The 20,163-nt window shown below is 44.0% G+C and overlaps 2 protein-coding genes across 7 annotated transcripts in view; both read left to right on the top strand.

Annotated features, from left to right (window-relative positions):
- The window catches only part of MCM7 (minichromosome maintenance complex component 7), a 217,614-nt gene that overhangs the window by 107,460 nt on the left and 89,991 nt on the right, over nucleotides 1-20,163 (top strand). The window lies entirely within an intron of this gene.
- The window catches only part of STAG3 (STAG3 cohesin complex component), a 157,044-nt gene that overhangs the window by 97,408 nt on the left and 39,473 nt on the right, over nucleotides 1-20,163 (top strand). For all 6 annotated transcript variants that reach the window (XM_077261694.1, XM_077261697.1, XM_077261693.1 and 3 more), the window contains exons 24-26: nucleotides 5,573-5,741; nucleotides 6,849-6,976; nucleotides 13,499-13,600. In XM_077261694.1, coding sequence (XP_077117809.1) covers nucleotides 5,573-5,741; nucleotides 6,849-6,976; nucleotides 13,499-13,600 — 399 coding nt within the window. The remainder of the gene's footprint in view (nucleotides 1-5,572; nucleotides 5,742-6,848; nucleotides 6,977-13,498; nucleotides 13,601-20,163) is intronic.

Here is a 20,163-nt window from a genome sequence, read left to right as displayed (position 1 = left end):
TCTCTTTCCCAGACTTGATCTCACTTCATTTGAAGACTTTTCTGACACTATTCCTAGAGGGTTTTTTTCCTCTTCCTATGGTGGCGACATGAAGTCCACCTGATCCTCTGGCTGCAGGCAGCCTTCGTTGAAAAGTAAACCTTTCTTGCACGGCTGTCCCAAAGCCGCAAAACCCTTCACTTCCATGAATCCCACTACATGAAGGTTTTGCTCCACTTGACTTGCTTTCTCTTTCGAGTGGGGGGATGTCTCCTCTCCTTCAGAGAAGTCTGGATGACTCAACGTGAATGAAGCTACAGGGAAGTAGTTTCCTCAGGTAACAAAATCGAATTCACCTCCCTGCCCACAAAGTTTCTTTCATCCCCTCCAAAGGCTCGACCTCGTGTGTACAATTTTTTTCTAAGCCATCCACAGCCTTCAGCTTTAAGAAATAATTTTTCCTGTTCAGACATGGCATGGGTAGGAGTTTACTACTCTAACCTGTTACCAGGAACCAAAAAGGACGATCTGGCCAAACTCATCTTGGATCTGAACAGACTCAACACATTTTTGCAGGTCCAAAGGTTTCACAATGAATACCTCCTGTCCTTTGTTTCATCAATCTTGCCGTGAGAATTTCTCTCTTCAGTAGACGTACGTAACACCTATCTTCACATTCCCATTGTGGAGTCCTACCAATGTTTTCTTCGCTTTACTGTCGGTTTTCTTAAATTCCAGTTCAACACTCTATGGACTGGTGACTGCTCCCAGGATTTTCTCCAAGGTCTCCATGCCCCACTGATGTTGCTACTTTGTGATTCAAGGTAGTACTCCTTACCTCGATAATCTCGATCCAAGGAAGAAAACTTTTCCAGCCTTCAAATCACCTTGGAGTGTTTTGCTTAGATTATCTACACTCAGAAGCCTTGTCTGATGCCATCTCAGCTCCTGGAAATTCTATGTAACACCCAGACACCCATGTGGTATCGAGAGAGGCTCAATTGCAGAGTCCTCATGCTTCATCCATTTTTTATTAGGGTTCTGTGCAGGATGGCCTCAGTTTTCGAGTTCATACTCTTCACCCAGTCTCACTGCTGGCCACTACAGTTTTCCAGTGCCTTTTTGGAACAAGACAATGAGAATCCTGGATTGATGCATCTGTTTCCACATTTGAGTCCATAGAGATGTTCTCTGGAGGTTAAGTCCCCCGGCAGTGCTTTCCAGCAGATCCTTTGTTACTCTTCAATGGCAGGTGGAGATAAATGAGGCCAGTCTCTCAGGCTAAGGAGTGGTGTTCTCTCTGGTCTCTGGATGAGTCTCGCCTCCAGATCAACCTGCTTGGAACTGAGGGTGATCTTTCTAGCTCTCTCCCAGAGTCGGGAGCCCCTCAGCCCTGAGAGAAGCCACCAGAATTCTTCACTGTGGGAGTAGCATGCTCCAGTGCTCTCCGCAGTCCACTTTCCCGACATGGAAAAGTGGGCAGTGGATTTTCTCAGCCAAAAAACTGGATTTGAGGTAGAGACCTTCAGCAAAATTTGCCTTTACTGGGACACCCCAAACATGGATCTTTACACATCTCATCTTAATCACAAGGTCCCAGCCTATATCACCAGATCTCTAGGGCCTTTGCAGTTGATGCTCTGGTTTTTCCTTGGGCAGAGTTCATTCTGATTTGTCTGTTCCTTCACCTTTGACTGACAGGTAAAAGCGGAAGGCGTTCCTGCAATCTTCTTAGCTCCAGATTGGCCTCACCGGGTTTGGTACTTCGACGCTTCCGTATGAAGTATTACTACATTTCAGTAAGCGCGTTCAATACCTTTTCCCTGTAATTTCTCATTATTAAACATAACTTATTTTATGGACATATGCCGTGATTTTGTTTTGCCTGTGTGGATTTGACAAGTTGTTACTGACATCTGATGCTAATTTCACGGAAAGAGCAACATTAAAGATATATTAATTTAGAAAATTAATAGCAATTTTTATTTCTATAGCTCCAACATATTCCACAACACTACATTTCAGAGGGGACTTGTACAGACAATAAAGACACTACAGAGTAAACACATAATTCAACAGATACCAAGAGGAGTGATGACCCTGATCGAAAGCTTACACTGTATGGTGAAAGTGACGTTTCAATACTTACATCACCCGCTGCACAACCACCAGTCTGCCATCATACCTGGAGGTCCTGTTTAGCCTGGTGGGAACACAGGGACTTCCATCCCAGGACTTTTTCTATTCCTAGGATTCTCTCTTCCGTCCTACCTGGACTCAGATGTCCACATCGCATCCATTCTCTTTCAGTGCATGCTGGACTTCCACATACAGATGAAGACCTTCCTTTAAGGAGAAGCTCATTGTGCCCTTCCTTGTAGATACTTGTAGGAACCTCTGTCTTGTCCTGTCTGCACTCCAGGGACCTCTATTTGAGCTTCTCCACAGCATCTCTCCAATGTTCCTTCCATGGAAGTTGGCATTTTGGGTGGTCATCACCTCCATTCTGAGCTCCCTACCCTTTCTTACAAGGCTCATTTCCTTCTCCATCAGGACAATGGTGGTCCTTGACTAAGTGCCATGTTTTTTTCCAAAGTTGTCTAGGTTTTCCATATAGATGAGGGCATAGTCGTCCCCTACGTTTGTCCATCTCACGTTTATCTCTGGGAACGTTGTCCCCATCGTCTGGATTTGGTTAGAGCCATCAATGCAATTCAGCGTTCCGATTCTCTTTATGTAACCTCTGATGGCCCAAACAAAGGTCAAAGAACCTCCAAAACGTCCTTTGGATCAGGACGGCTATTGTGTAAGCCTTCCAAGACCGAAGCCAAATCTCCACTCTCTCTAGTAACCGATTGTGAAGAAACCAGATTGTATCTTAATTACCCAGACAGCTACGTTTTTGCAAACCAATAAGAACTGAATTTTCATCTGTATATTGGTTTGTGCATTTAAGTGTTTATGTCTGGTGGTTCAAGAGGACAGACTTGCAGACTGATACCATTTAACATACAGTGTAAGTCTGTAGTGGTGACTGTACATTGAGTGTGTTGAGCTTTGTTTGTTGATGTGTGCTTATATGCTAATATACTTAATCCCATCACCATTGTTTACCTTTTCTTGATGTTGGACTGAAAGACCCTGGGTGGTTCTAAAGGTACCTTCACACTCAGCAACTTTACAATGAGAACGACAACGATCCGTGACGTTGCAGCGTCCTGGATAGCGATCTCGTCGTGTTTGACACGCAGCAGCGATCTGGATCCCGCTGTGATATCCCTGGTCGGAGCTAGAAGTCCAGAACTTTATTTCGTCGTCAGGTCGGCGTGTATCGTCATGTTTGACATCAAAAGCAACGATGTCAGCAATGTTTTACATGGAGCTAACAACCAGCGAGAACGATAAGTGAGTCGCCGTTACGTCACTGGATCGCTCCTGCATCGTTCTGGAGCTGCTGTGTTTGACGTCTACAGCGACCTAAACAGCGACGCTGCAGCGATCGGCTCGTCTATATCGCTGCAGCGTCGCTGAGTGTGACGGTGCCTTAAGGGTAGCTTACATGCCTTGGGTATAAAGAGACTGAAGTAACACAGAGCTATCAGCCAGACATTCTGCAAACCACCCAACAGACAAGAGAAAGGACTGCAGCCAATTCATCATGGCACCATCACGAGGGACACTGATCTATGATTCTATAGGATACAACCTAGGGGTTTTCGGCTCCGGTTGGAAGGACACAGATCTGATCCAGTGACCATCTCTGAACCATGGATCTGTTTGGAGAAAGCCAGGGTTGGGACCCGCTGGTCGCCTGGTTCCATGGAGATGGTCAGATAAGCCAGCTGGGACTCGTGTCAACTGGCATTGGACCTTGTATGGACTCTATGGACAGTTCTTGGTCATCTCCCTATGCTTGTCGTTACCCCTTCTCTGTGCATTCATCCACAGATGGAGTAGCGACCCTGGGAGCTCTGACATCATGTCAACTGGCTATGGACTCTATGGACAGTTCTTGGTCATCTCCCTATGCTTGTCGTTACCCCTTCTCTGTGCGTGCACCCACAGATGAAGTAGCGACCCTGGGAGCTCTGACATTGTGTCATACTGGAAATACGTGGAGACGCAGTGATATTTTATATGCGCCCATGTAACCAAACCATTCCAGCCATGGTGGGATTGTTCTGTTTGCTATTGTGTGCTGTGGTTCAATAAAGTATTGCCACCCTGTTTTACCTTAACCCTGTGTTGTCTGTGTAGTGTATTGCCCACTGGGAGATAGAGCCGGCGTTCAGTGGTATGAGCCGTGGTCTATGCAGTCTTGCTAAAGACAGCCGGGCCAGCGGACGAGAGCACCCACTGACCTCGCGTCCCCGTAACACCGATCATTCCAGCAAGGTGGTCGGGGCCTTTTGGGCGGTCAGGCATCACGCCACTGCTGGTCTGGTCTGCAGCCACCTGGCTACCATCCACACCTTAGTCAAATTCCACGTACGTTACTCTGGCTTCTGAAGCCAGCTGGAGCTGCCTAGTCTTTTAGGAGATGGTGTAGCCAACCAGATGTTTTTTCACCTGTATCAAGCTTCCTAGTGGCAGAGCGTATATAAGATGACAATTATGTGTGCTGTTCAGGCCCCTGGCTGCCATGATTTCCATGATGTCAGATTGGCTGCAGCATGTAAATGGATAACAGCAGCGATCTGAGCAGACTCTGGTCATTGCAGAATGGAGCCGGCTTCTTACTTTCCCTTATCGACCTATGATGAGAGTGTGTATCACAGGTCTTTACCCAGCTCAAGGCTTATGATGAGAGTGTGTATCACAGGCCTTTACCCAGCTCAAGGCTTATTCCCACCTTCACTGCTTATTTAAATCTTCCGTTGTTCTTGAGATACTAACACTTTTGTTTACAGCTCGTCACCTTGGAAGCCGACCGACGCTGCTGTCTAGTTTGTAAGCGCCGAGCTGAACTTGGCTGGGATTAGGAGGTAACAACACTTTGCAACTTCAAAACAGCACTTACAGGCTGAATAAAAAGGAGCTTGTAAGCACCGTGCATGTTCGGCTGTCTTGCAGCAGTGGTCGGTCTCCAAGGCAACGAAGTGTAAACAAAAGAAAAGTGGTAATATCTCCCGAACGGCTGAAAATTTTAATACGTAGTAAATTACAGAATTGCTTGTATTTAAGAGTAGCTCATCCTCCATGCGTCCTGTCTGTTTCTGGACGGCAGAGCCTGATATATATAACTAGACTCACTGTGAAATCATAGCGTGTGTATATCCTATCACTGTAAAGCATTTTTACTGCAGGAGGAAATAAATCTTCTGTATTATTATTTTTTTAAACAAATCTTACTAATAAAAGTATTTTAACGTTAAAATAGAAAATGTGCTTACCTGCAGCCTCCACTAGGGGGAGCTCACTGCATACTTCACATTGAAAACAATAACACTGTGTACTGAGCTCCCCCTAGTGGTGGCTGCAGATACCTCCTGGGATTTATGCCAAGAAATCAAAACTTTCACACCCAAGAGCGATGAATCAGTGATAGATTTCTACTTTCATCTTTGTCCTTTTTTGCTGTTTTCCTTTGCAGACTTTTATACTGCTCAGTGATCTCCTGGTGGTTTTCAACGATCACGTCGGCCACGGCGAGCGATCCTACCTGCAGACACTCTCCTATTCTGCAGAGGTTCCTCTCCAGGCGGAGCTGGCTGGCTTCCTCGTCGATCACGTGTTCACCAACTCTGAAGATGAGGACGGCGGTGCGTGTTCTGCGGGAGCAATAAGATATGGATGATTCTCAGAGATCTGCGGATATCTCCGTACTCTGCAGTTCTCCAAATCCACTGTATAACACTCACTCTCCACTAGGGGGAGCCAAGCAGCTCCCTGAGCACTTTTATTATTGCAGGAAGCTCATGTGCTCCCTCTAGTGGTGGTGGTCGATCAACGCCAAATGATCGCTCTCACCCCTTAAATGCAGCCATTGTTTTTATTATTTTTAAATCCATAATTTTTTAAATTTTTTTTATATATATATTTTTTTTCTTTGCTGGACGAGTCGCTGTTTGGAATGACGCCATTCACTTTACCATATCATGTAGTGAAAAACGGGGTGGATTTGGGGAAAAAAACTGAATCTTTGCCATTGCTTCTTGGCTTCTGTTTTTAGGGCGTTCACTTCTGCCATTAGTACAAGCTGGAACTTCACGTGTAACTTTTTTTATGTGTTACTATAAAACAAAAACTGTTTAATAGATGGTTTCACAGCTTGTTTTTTGTGTAGATCCGTAGATTTTATTGGTACCGCGTTGGTGCGCTCACTACTTTCTGATCTTTTTTCCCCATTTTTTTTGAGAAGCGACTAAAATCCAGCTATTACGCTTTTTTTTTTTTTTTTTTAAACGTTGATATTTTATTAGTTAATTTTACTACTGTAATTACATTTTTTACAAAGGGGATTTCAACTTTTACTTTTTAATTTTTTACAATTATTTTTTCATGTTTTTACAGCTTTTACTAGTCCCCGATATGGAACGTAAACCTGTAGTATCGCAGTCCGTTGCATAATTAACTGATCTCTCGGTTTTATAGATGTATAAATATGGCGGACACGAGGGGCTTCAGTCACGAGACCAATTCTAACCCCTGAGATGCCGCTGTCATGACTGATCGCAGCTTTGACTGCTGCGATCCGAGATAGCCCCGATCACGATAGTCACTCTTGCGTGCTGGCTGTATAGCACAGCTGGCACCGGTGCCCCTCGGCATTGTGGAAACTTTGCCGAACATGGGAAATGTGAACAGTGCCGCCATCGCACAGAACAAAGTAATTGAAAAATATCGGTATATATTGTCTTTCCCCTTAGAGGACGAAGGGAGTAAAATCCATCGGCTCCATAAGAGACGTGTGCTCCTGGCCGGATACTGCAAGATGGTCCTGCACAACGCCCTGGAGCTGCGCTTTGCCAGCGAAATCTTCAAGTACTATATAAAGGTTGGAGTCGCCAGGGTTGTGGAGGGGTAAAATAACCGGGCACGGCCATGGGACTCCTCTACCAAAATCTTATCGTACGAAGGTTGGTGAACTAGAGTGACAGAGTGGCCAAGAAACCCCTCGCAGCTTCTTCAGCGGGGCACCTGAGGTGGGCTGCTATTGTGGGGGGCGCTTGCATTGTGATATTACTAGGGATGAGCGAACATGCTCGGTTATCACTCGAGGATCACCGTGCTCGTTACTTGGCGAGTAATGGACGGTGCTCGATGTAAAGCTCGAATCCCCGCCCTGCATCTATGGCGCCTGTTACGCAGCCAATAAGCATGCAGGGATTGCCTGTGAGTCACTGTAATGCCGTAGCCATCTTGGTTGTGGCGTTACTGTGATTGGCTGGCCGTGTGACATCATCAGGAAATATAAAAGGACAGGCACCGCCGGCTCGTCCACACTGACGCCATTGCACAGCTCTGTGACACTTTGTATTGGGGGTGGACAGAGTGCTTGTCTAGGCCTGTGTGTGCCCAGTATAACGAGTCAGTGGCCTGTAGTGTAGATACTGGTGCTGAGGCTGAGCCATCACACTAACAGTCCTTCTAAGGACTAATCGCTTGTATCACATACAATCTGCATTTAGTGTAGGGAGGAAGAGAGAGAGTGGCAGGAGCAGGGAGAGAGACAGAATCCAGTCTGTAGGCAGGGATTAGGGCTGTGCAGTCTGTTGGCAAATATATAGCTGCAGGGTTTTTTTTTTTCCGGTGGGGGATGAAAAAATTGAGTACAGTTGAAGCCGGAAGTTTCCATCCACTATATATAAAGACACATCTGCAGGTTTTTCTCAATATCTGACATGAAATCAGAATAAACCTTTCCCGTTTTAGGTCAGTTAGAATTACCATAATTATCAGTATTGATAGTACAATAATGAGAGAGAATGTTTTAAGTCATTTTTATTACTTACTGCAAAGTCAAAAGTTTACAAACACTAAGATTTCTGCACTGCCAATATGATCATGGCATCTGAGTTAATTAGAAACACACCTGTGGATGTATTTTAATGCGCACCTGAAACATACTGCTTCTTTGTGTAGCATCATGAGAAAGTCTAAAAAAAGCAGCCAAGATATCAGGAAGAGAATAGTGGGCTTGCACAAGTCTGGCTCATCCTTTGGAACAATTTCAGCCTTGTTCATCTGTACAAACAATTATACGCAAGTACAAACAAGATGGGAATTTCCAGCCGTCATACCGCTCAGGAAGGAGATGGGTTCTGTGTCCCAGAGATGAACATGCTTTGGGCCGACGTGCAGATGAATCCAAGGACAAAAGCAAAAGACCTTGGGAAGATGATGGCGGAAGCTGATAAGATTGTGTCAATATCCACAGTGAAACAAGTACTGTATCAACATGGGCTGAAAGGCCACTCTGCCAAGAAGAAGCCATTACTCCAAAAGAGACATAAAAAAGCCAGATTAATGGTTGTAGATGCACACAGGAACAAAGGCCTTAAGTTTTGGAGACATGTCATGTGGTCTGTGGAAACTAAAATTGAACTTTTTGGACATAATGACCATCATTACTTTTGGAGGAAAAGGGGAGAAGCTTGGAAGCCTAAGAACACCATCCCAACTGTGAATCACGGTGGTGGTGGCATCATCATGATGTGGGATTGTTTTGCCGTAGGAGGGACTGGTGCTCTTCACAAAATAGATGGCATCATGAGAAAAGAAGATTATATGACCATACTGATGCCACATCTCAAGACATTAGGCAGTAAGTTAAAGCTTGGGCGGAAATGGGTCTTCCAAATGGACAATGGCCTGAAGCATACTGCCAAAATGGTAACAAAGTGGCTTAAGGATAACAAAGTCAATGTTTTGGAGCGGCCATCACAAAGCCCTGATCTCAATCCTAGTGAAAATTTATGGGCAAAGCTGAAAAGTCTGGGGCGAACTAGGCAACCTACAAACCTGGATCAATTACTCCAGTTTTGTCAGGAGGAATGGGACCAGATTACGACCAACTATTGTGAGAAGTTTGTGGAAGGAGATCCCAAACGTCTGACCCAAGTCATTCAGTTTAAGGGCAATGGTACCAAACACTAATGACATGGATGAAAACTTTTGACTTTGTAGTAAGTAATAAAAATGCCTTAAAACATTCTCTTCTCATTATTGTGGCATTTGGCAAATATTAATAATTATGGTAATCCTAACTGACCTAAAACGGGAAAGGGTTATTCTGATTTCGTGTCAAATATTGAGAAAAACCTGCAGATGTGTCTTTATATATAGTTTATGGAAACTTCTGGTTTCAACTGTTTATTTTGATCCATCAAGTATAACGTGGTTTGACATCCTTTTTAATGTTATATAACACACCCAAAAATCATTGAAACATTTTCCTGGGCTACATTTCTTAGCCATACACTATTCTGTAGTGTGGAGTACAGTTCTGTGATCTCTAAAACTGAGAAGAAGCTTTTAAAAATGTTGTGGATCTCCATTTCTCAGCCATACAGTCTTACGTGGTCTGTGAACATTTCTGTGATCTGTAAAACTGAGAAAAAGCATTGAAACAATTTTCTGGATTGAATTTTATTGTGATCCATACAGTTTTGCATTCTTTTCTTTACGTTACGGTGGAGTAAATTCACAAAAACCACTTTGATTGCAGGTGACCAATTGTTTTCTAATATTTAAAATAAACTTAGTTTCCGGAGACCTAGCAATTACAGAACGTGTAAGGCGTGCGTTAAGGGACGGGGAAGTAGAAGTGCGGATGATGGTTCACGAAGATGCCGAGGACGTGGGTAAGGTGTGACTACGCCTGATGCTGGAGCACAAGAAACACGCCTGTCCATGACACATAGGTTCCTGTCCCACTTTGCATGGAGGCACAGTACACCACTTCTGAAGCAGGAGCAGTGAAGTTTGGCAAGCTCACACATGTACCATGCTTGGCACAAGTGCTCAACTTGGTAGTTCAGCAGTTTCTGAAAACATGCAAAGATTTACCAGAGCTTCTGGTGAATGCACGCCGCATGAGTGGCCAATTCAGCAAGTTGGCTACATTTGCCGCGTCTCTGACAGTGCCAGCTCACCGACTGGTGTGTGACATCTCCACACGCTGGAACTCCACACTGCACATGCTGGCAAGGCTTTGTGAGCAGCAGAGGCCAGTTGTTGAGTACCAGCACCAACACGCCCGTCGGTATTCTGGTCTGCCTCCGCACATAACAACTGAAGACTGGGCATTGATGTCTGATATTTGTGCAGTTCTCCAAGGCTTTGAGGACTCCACAAAGATGGTGAGCGGTGACGACGCCATAGTCAGCACAACAATCCCGCCTCTGTGCCTGCTTAAACAGTCACTGCTGTCAAACATGAAGCTTTGCATGCACAGCAGGTTTAGATGGAGGAAGACATGACATAGAGAGATTGTAGCCAGCTCATCCTCATCTCATCTGTTCAACCATGAGGAGGTCGACGCTGAGGAACAGGAGCTGGTGGCTAGCGCCATAGAGTAGCAGCCACACAACCTTCGTCCCGTCTCTGCTACGTAGATGAGCTGAGGATGGGAATGAGCAGGAGATGGAGAGTAGTCATCATGGTGGAGACAAGGAAGTGTTGGCTGTAGGGGCCTTGGCACATATGGCAGACTTGATATACCTCTGCCTTTCCTGTGACCTTCACATTACATTCATCTGGGCAAAAAAGTACTGGTTGTTCACCCTGATAGACCCACGCTACAAGGAGAATTTTGCATCTCTTCTTCCTGAGGTGGAGAGGTCTTCTAAAGTGGTGCTATACCAGAAGGCCATTGTGGAAAATATGTTGAGAAAGTTCCCATCAGACAACGCTAGCAGTAGTGGGCAAGCTTCCTTGGCCAACCAAGGAGAGGCCATGGAGACACACAGCAGAGGAAGAGGTACACTATTGAAGGCATGGAACAATTTCATGTCTCCAGCCCAGAGCCTGATGATCGGGTATTTTTGACAAGGAGAGAAACATTTTAAAGATGGTCAAGCAATACCTGGCGACCAAACCAGCATACTCCCTAATTCATCTGCGGCTTTCATATTGGATCTCAAAGCTGAACATCTGGCATGATCTGTTCCTCTTTGCCTTGGAGGTGTTGTGCTGCCCTGCTGCTAGCGTTTTGTCTGAGTGTGTTTTAGTGCTGTTGGAGAGGGTGATAACAGACAGGCGCTTTCGCCTGTAGAGAGAATGTAGACAGGCTCACTCATAAAGATGAAGAAAGCTTGAATTAGTGAACACTTTTCCACACCACCAGGTGACAGAAGCACATAAAGCACATTAACATTCACTATTTTAATGAGGCCCACCAGTTGTTGCCTTTCAGGGGTCTATGGATGACCCTCCTCATAATTTCTGTCCGACTGCACTTTCTGCAAAGCCTTTATGACTGTATAAGTACATCAACTACACTGTCAAAATATTTTCATTGCTATTTTCTTTTTTTATGGATTCAATTAGTCATCCATACAGTTTAACACGGTTGTTCTTGCAATATGGTGGTATGTAAAACTTAGAAGAAGCATAGAAAAATATTTCAGGATTAGATTAATCATCCATGGAGCATTACGTGTCTTCTATCACATTTTTGGAGGTATATAACAGTAACATAAAGTGTTTGAACATATTGCTTGTTTGTTCACATTTCTAACCCATACACGATTCCGTTTTGTGATGTATAACACGTGTTCTTGGGTACATTTCGGTGGTATATAACCCTCAAGAAACGTGTTCAAAATTTATAGGTATTATATTGCTCATCCATAGGGAATTACATCTTCTTGGGTAGATTTCGATGCTATGTAAGCCTGAAAATACTTGTTCAAAATTTAGGCTGTGTGGACACAGATTGCAGATTTGGTGCGGTGTTGTCTCGTTTTTTTTTCAGTGCGGATTTGTCATAAATCCTGATGCCAGTAAAGTGTATGAGAAACCTGACATGTCTTGCACACATTAAGTATTTTTGACTTGGAGATTTGGTGCAGAAAATAATCTGCCGCATGTCAATTATATTGCTCCCCCATAGAATATTCCGTGGTCTGAAGGACATTTCTTTGGTATGTCACTTTGCATTACTTCCTGAAAAGCACCAGAAGGGTTAATAAACTACCTGAAAGCAATTTCGGATATGCTGAGGGGTGCTGTTCTTAAATTGGTATCACTTTTGGAGGATTCCAGTATATAGGACTGCCAAAGTCACTTTCAAAACTAAATTGGCCCCTAAAAAGAAATAGGTTTTGTATATTTCAATGAAAAAAAAAAATGAAAAATTGCTGCTACATTGTTAAACCCTTTAAAATGTTAACACAATAAAATAACATTTTACAAACGGCGCTGATGTAAAGCAGAGATGAGGGAAATGTCATTTATTAATGTTTTTCTGTGGTATGACTACTATCTGGATTAAAGGGATAATCAGTCAAAGTTTGAAAATTGACGCCTCCTGACGAAGCCTTAGTGGCGAAACGCGCGTCGAGGTGCCCACCAGCGTGACAGCAGGGGTGATATACCAGCTTTAGCTATGGCCACAGGTACTTCATGAATATTTGTTTATGCTGTGACCAGCTGTGACTCTCACAACTTGGTGACTGTACTTAGTTATAGGCTTATATAAGTTCCACTATTTGTGTATTATGAAAGGGACTTATGCTATATCAATGAAGTTATATTGGTACAGTTTCTCCATTTGTGTAGATATAATTTGATATATCTGGCCCTAGAAATGTATATATTATATACTTTACCACAGGTATATATATGCTCTCCTCTTAGTGAGGCTTTTCATGTGTTCCATCTCTAGTACCATTGGCCTAACGGCACCCCCGGCTAGTCCTACTATGGTGGATGTTGTTGTTTTGTCTTGGATTGCCTTCTTTGTACCTGCTCACAGTATTTGGCTTGTCCATGTGATTTTACGTATTATTTCGATATATATAATAAAATTTGTTACATTTCGTTATATATGTACAGATTATAATTTGGTCTCCTCTTCAATCTATATAGCCTGGGATGCACTAAGCAACATTATTATGTTGTGGCAAACTTAGGACTATGTGGTGATAGGTAAAAAGTTTAAAAATTGCTAATTTTTTTTTTGGTCAAATTTCTGATATTTTTATAAACACAAAACAAATCAACCTAAATTTACCATTAACATAAAGTATAACGTGTCACGAAAAAAACAATTTCCATTATACTCGTTACTCGAAATGAACATGCGGGTAGTAGAAATTGCTCGGTTCGAGCACCAAGCACCTGAGCATTTTCATGCTCGCTCATCTCTAGGTATCACACATTCCAGCACACATGCCCTGGCGCACAGGACCTTTATCCTAGATATCAGCAAATGCCAGCACCCTGGTCATGGCCAGTACGGTGACACATACAGTCAGGCACAAGTCGCCATCTTGGTACTACGACGTTTCTTCATTCTCCGAACCCTTATGATGTTCCCTGTTGTAAATGATGTTTATGTTTTTTTTCCCAGTATTATACAGAGTATGGAGATATCATAAAAGAAACCCTGCACAGAATCCGAAGAATAAGCAAAGAAGAGAGCACCAGAACCATACTGCTGTGTCTGACCCAGGTAAGGCCGGTGAGGAGGACCAGCAGCTTTCCTCTACCTGCTGTAATAGATAGCACCAGCAGCGATCAGAGCTAGCCCTGATCGCTGCTGAGTTAGCCCTGATCGCTGCTGAGTTTGCCCTGATCGCTGCTGAGCTAGCCCTGATCGCTGCTGAGCTAGCCCTGATTGCTGCTGAGCTAGCCCTGATTGCTGCTGAGTTAGCGCTGATTGCTGCTGAGCTAGCCCTGATTGCTGCTGAGCTAGCCCTGATTGCTGCTGAGCTAGCCCTGATTGCTGCTGAGCTAGCCCTGATTGCTGCTGAGTTAGCCCTGATTGCTGCTGAGTTAGCCCTGATTGCTGCTGTTAGCCCTGATCGCTGCTGAGCTAGCCCTGATCGTTGCTGAGCTAGCCCTGATCGTTGCTGAGCTAGCCCTGATCGCTGCTGAGCTAGCCCTGATTGCTGCTGAGTTAGCCCTGATCGCTGCTGAGTTAGCCCTGATCGCTGCTGAGTTAGCCCTGATCGCTGCTGTTTAATTAAATGGCATTGTCAATCACTGACAGCAGCGATTGCCCGGTGTACATGCTCAACGCCGCCCCACACTGCAAAGGCATGGTATCGATGGGGTACTATAGTAGTTAGGGGCTTGATGAAGGCCCCGTCACTCTCTGAAGATCAGTGATTGGCTGAACTTCCAAGGAAACCGCAATTTATACCGTGTACCGCAATACTATGCCATTTCAGCACATCTTATAAGCGCTCAAAGATGAAGTCTGGATTCAGAAATAAAATTAAAATGTTTTAAAATAAAATAAAATAAAAAAAATATATAAAAGTTTAAATTTCCCCTTTTCCCAGTTATAAAAATAAAAAGATAATAACAGATTTGGCGTTGCCGCATCCATAGAATTACAGCCAAACAAAATATAAAACGATTTAAAACATACATCGACAATAAAATAAATGAATTGCCAAATTTGCAGTTTTTCTATCACTGCAGTTCCCCCAAAAATGCAATAAAAAAACAATAGATATATGAATGATAGAAACAGTAATTGGGAGCTGGTCTTCCTCCGTCTGTGAAACTGCACAGGCATAACACAGAGTCGGCTTTTAGTGCACTTGGCAACGACAGGAGCATTGCATACTGGGAAGTGAGAAGAGAGAGTTCCAGCACCTAAAGAGCTGGCAGAATGCTGATGAAGGTGATCCACTCGTTTAAATACAACCTGAGAATTGTGATAGTTCCAGGACACATTAGACTGGTATGTGCACCAAAAGCAGGTGTATGATGAGGACATCCGAGCCATGCTTGTGTACAGAGGGAATGAGGGCACTGTAGATTTCCTGAATATTATCCACCTCACTGATACTTACCTGATCTCTACAAACACTGCTTGTCCTTCTTTTACGTATTGAGAGGAGTACAACATCCGCAAGTCATCTGCTCAACCAAAGTCAGAGCCGATGAGCCGAGACTGATCAGTGCTGGCAGAGCGAGCGCGCTGTTCATGACGGACATTGCACCTTACCATTACCATCCTCCAATCCACCGCAGTCAGAGCGGCACATTATTCTGCTATTAACCGTGCCATGAAATCAGAGGCTCCAATACCCAGACAGTCTGTTGTGCTGGACCATCCTCAGGTAATAAAAGTGCCTACAAGCCCAGTTTTCCACAGACAGATGCATCATGGGGCTCACTGACTTGTTACGAAGAGATAGGATTGTGCACTGTAGCTATTTATCCTGCAGACATGGATTACGTCGTGGGACAGGTGAGGGAAATTGTTGTTTTTTTATTTTAGTTTTATTACGGGAGACGAGGGCTTCAGTGGAATTAGGCGTTAGGTGAGTATAACTGTTTGTTATTTTTAAATAAAAATGGAAAAGTGTTTTGTTTTATTTCAAATAAAGGACTTTATTCTATCTGTGTTTTTATTTACCATATATCTATAAGATTAGTAATGGATAGATGTCTTATAGACGCCTCTCAATTAGGCTACTTTCACATTTGCGTTTTAATCCGCAAACGCAAGTACCAGAAAAACGCATAAAAGCGCGTACAAACGCAGCGTTTTTTTAAGCGCATGCGTAAACGCATGCGGCTTTATAACGCTGCGTTTACATGCTTTTTTATGCGTTTTTCATGCGTTTTTGGTGCGCATGGTGAAAAATTTTACAGGATAAAAATCAAGATAAGCAGACACCGCCAATGAGACTACAGAGGGCGTGTGTTATGGGATATCTATATATAGACCCTAGGACTGCTGAAATCTTCAGATTTTGCTCCTGTGTCATGATGGATCTTCACATGGAGAGCTTTTACTTCAACCTGGATCTCAGCATCAAGCTTTTTCCTGCGTGTGCGTTTGCTTGGGAGCAACACCGAAACCGTGAAAGACAGAGAAGGACACGGCGTAGGCATTTTTGGCAACACCCCATTATAGAACTGCGGGAGAGCCGTGGAGCCTATCACACCCTGTATGTCGATCTCAGTGACAACCCGGACAAATTCCCGGAATATACCAGGATGTCGCAAGACTCTTTCCGGGATTTGCTTGCTCGTGTCCAAGGAGCCATCCGGAGACAGGACACCCAGCTCCGTAGAGCGATTCCACCAGAGGAATGTCTCCTGGTTACCTTAAGGTACGTAATAATTATAAACAAATGCCAGTCATAATTATTGTTGGTCTGACATGTATTCTTTGCATTTTTGTAAATTATTTTTTCTTTATTACAGATTTCTTGCAACTGGAGAGAGCTTGTCATCCCTACACTTCCAGTACCGCCTTGGAATTTCCACCCTGTCCGGAATAGTTTTTGACACCTGCCGGGCTTTGTGGAATGTTCTCCGTGAAGAATTTATACCCGTACCCAACGAGGAAATGTGGATGAAAATAGCAGATAAATAAATTCTGGACTGTGTGTGATTTCCCCAACTGTTTGGGTGCGGTGGATGGGAAGCACATCCGGATTATCAAACCGGCCAGAACGGGATCACAGTTCAACTACAAAAAATATTTTTCAGTAGTTCTCATGGCAATAGCCGATGCGGACTGTCGCTTCATTGCCGTGGACATTGGTGCTTTTGGCCGTGGCAACGATTCACAGACTTTTAAAAACTCGGATATGAGCCGACGTGTTTATGGCAAAAATTTAAATTTTCCACAGCCACGACCTCTCCCCTCATTTAAGGACCACCATTTGTAATGGTTGGGGATGAGGCATTTCAGATGAGTGAAAATCTACTGAAGCCCTATTCAAGTCGGGACTTGAACCGCACAAAACGGATCTATAACTACAGACTAACCTGGGCCCGCAGAACAGTAGAGTGTGCCTTTGGGATTATGGTGTCAAAATGGCGCATTCTTGCAACAGCCATACATATAAAAATGGAGACAGTGGATGAGGTGGTAAAAGCATATGTGGTTCTCCACAATTACATTCTGGCTAAGGAGCGACCCACCATTGAACTTGATGAACAAGTTGCAAACCCTTTGCCTGATTACCGGCATCACCTGCTGCGGTCAACTGTTGAAGTTGGCCACATGCGGGACCAAGGTGCTGCCTTTTTTGATTCAGACCTTGGACGTGTGGCATGGCAGGACAATATGGTGTAAAATGTCCTGTTGGCTTCGGGTCTGTAACAGTTATTTTCAAAATGTTGATAATGTTTGTTGTAATAAAATAATTGTGTTTTATTATCTCCACCATGTCTCCCATGTATTTGCTTTACAAACCACTTTGGGTTTTTGGGCTTAGGCTGTTGACGTCATTGCGTCCTGACTCGGTTCACCAGTAGCTATTTGACGCAGACTGTAGAGACGATGGCTGTTTGGTGCCGTCACATTCGCAGTATTTGTTCATTACTTAACATCAGTATTTGTAAGCCAAAACCAGGAGTGGTTGTTAAATGCAGAGGTGGAGTTTTATATTTTTATTTGACTTTTCCTCACATTGATCCACTCCAGGTTTTGGCTTACCAATAGTGAGGTAAAATACTGAGCAAATACTGTCAGTGTGACGGCAGCCTACACAACAGATCAATAGTCATCAAGTCAGGTGTCAGAAATAATGAATTCATGATGCACAAATAAATGGCTCATGAATTTATTATTTCTGACACATGTCCTGGTGAGTATAGATATGCCTTGTATCACCTCCATCATACCTTCACTTTGTGTTAAATAGATTTAATGTACAAAGAAGATAAAATGGAGGTAATACAAGGCATTTATCAACTCAGCAGGTCTGGTGTCATAACTAACGATTTTGTGAAGACACGACCAGTTGAGTATAGTTCAGCTGTGTATTCAGCTGTGTATTGCCACCATTTTGTCTTCAGTCTGCGACAAAAAGTCACAGAGAGAAAATGCAAGTATTATTTTTTGGGGCAAACTCATAGCTCTATACCAAACACACACAAAGCTTCCGTGTTGTACTAACTAACACTGGAGCTAGGAGGTGGCCCAAAAAAATGTGTTTGGCGCATTTTTGGATTTGGCGCACAGTGTGTGTTGCCGGCGGCGAAATACACAATTAAACAAACCTTATTGGGGGCAAAAAACATTATTTATTTTAACAAAATAGACTAAAATAAAAAATTAACTGCGCCTGCTTGGGGTTGATTGACGAAATTGGGGGGTGTGGAGCAGTGAGGGCTGGCTAACTATCGACGACGCAGGGGTGGCTGGAGAAGGTGCAATAAAATTACTGGGGTCTGGAAATTCGGGGATTGGGCTAGTCACATGAGAGGGCAGAGACACACTGGAAGGATGAGACAAACCAGACATTACAGACACATTGGGAGGTGTGGGGGGAGGGATAGCTATTGTCTTTTGTTTTTTATTGCCTTTCCCTTTTTTGGATCGGCGCAGCTGTCCTGGGAGCCTCGTTGGGCTAACTGGTATTGGCCTGGCCGTGGTGGCCGACCTGTCACGGTCCGTGTGCTGTTGTAGTGGCATTCTTGTGGTGGTGGCGGGGAACGCCAGGGCAGGTGTTGTGAATCCGCTTTTGGGCTCCCCTGGTGGTTGCTGGTGGTACTGGTGACTTGTGTGTCTTTGCTGTCTCAGTTCACCTGCTCCCATCAGTGTTTGGGAGTTTCCTATTTAGCCTTGCTCTCCAGTCATTTCCTTGCCGGTCATCATTGTAACCAGAGCCTTCGGTTGCATGTTCCTGCTACTAGTCTGCTGATCAGCTAAGTGGACTTTGTCCTTTTGTTTTGTATCTTTTGTCCAGTTTGCAGTTTTGTTATTCTCTGTAGCTGGAAGCTCTTGTGGGCTGAAATTGCCACTCCTGTGTCATGAGTTGACACAGGAGTCTTAAAGTAATTTCAGGATGGTTTTTTGATAGGGTTTTCAGTTGACCGTGAAGTCCTCTTTTGTATCCTTCTGCTATCTAGTAAGTGGACCTCTCTTTGCTAAATCTACCTTCATACTGTGTATGTCTTTTCCTCTAAACTCACCGTCATTACATGTGGGGGGCTGCTATCATCTTTTGGGGTATTTCCCTAGCGGTAAGCCAGGTCTGTTCCTTCCTCTACCAGGGGTAGTTAGTCCTCCGGCTGGCGCGTGGCATCTAGGGTTAATCAGGTATGCTCCCTGGCTACTATTAGTTGTGTGGTAGATTTAGCTCACGGTCAGCTCGAGATTCCATCACCCAGAGCTCGTCCGTTATCTTTGTATTTTGATGTTTCCCTGCCATTGGGAATCATGACAGTATGACCGGACCGTGTTAAAGTTACTGGCAGAAGAAAGGAGAGAAAAAGAAGTCTGTAGAGTTTTTTTGTTTTTTTTTCCTATGTTTGCTCCATAGTTGGATCAGTTGTATTTCAGCTCTAATTACAGCCTTTGCCTTTCTCTCCTTCTAATCCTTGAATGGCTCTGATCTCACCTGTTTAAAGATGGATCCTCAGAGCTTGGCTGCAGGTTTAAATAATCTTGCTACTAAGGTTCAAAATTTACAAGAATTTGTTATACATACTCCGATGTCTGAACCTAAGATTCCTACACCAGAGGTGTTTTCCGGAGATAGATCTCGGTTTCTGAATTTCAAATATAATTGTAAATTATTCCTTTCTCTCAGACCTCACTCCTCTGGAGATCCTGTCCAGCAGGTTAAGATTGTGATTTCTTTGCTGCGAGGTGACCCTCAAAACTGGGCATTTTCATTGACACCAGGGGATCCTGCGTTGCTCAATGTGGATGCCTTTTTTCTGGCTTTAGGCTTGCTTTATGAGGAACCTAATTTGGAGATTCAAGCTAAAAAAGCTTTGATAGCCCTATCTCAAGGGCAAGATGAAGCTGAGATATACTGCCAAAAATTTCGTAAATGGTCTGTGCTTACTCAGTGGAATGAGTGCGCCCTAGCGGCAAATTTCAGAGAGGGCCTCTCTGATGCCGGTAAGGATGTTATGGTCGGGTTCCCTGCGCCTACAGGTCTGAATGAGTCCATGACAATGGCTATTCAGATTGATCGGCGTTTGCGGGAGCGCAAGCCTGTGCACCATTTGGCGGTATCTTCTGAAAAGTCGCCAGAGAATATGCAATGTGACAGAACTCTGTCCAGAAGCGAGCGGCAGAAT

This window comes from Ranitomeya variabilis, chromosome 5 (genome assembly GCF_051348905.1).
Source record: "Ranitomeya variabilis isolate aRanVar5 chromosome 5, aRanVar5.hap1, whole genome shotgun sequence".
NCBI classification, from domain to species: domain Eukaryota; kingdom Metazoa; phylum Chordata; class Amphibia; order Anura; family Dendrobatidae; genus Ranitomeya; species Ranitomeya variabilis.
This window is presented reverse-complemented; position numbering and strand designations above follow the sequence as displayed.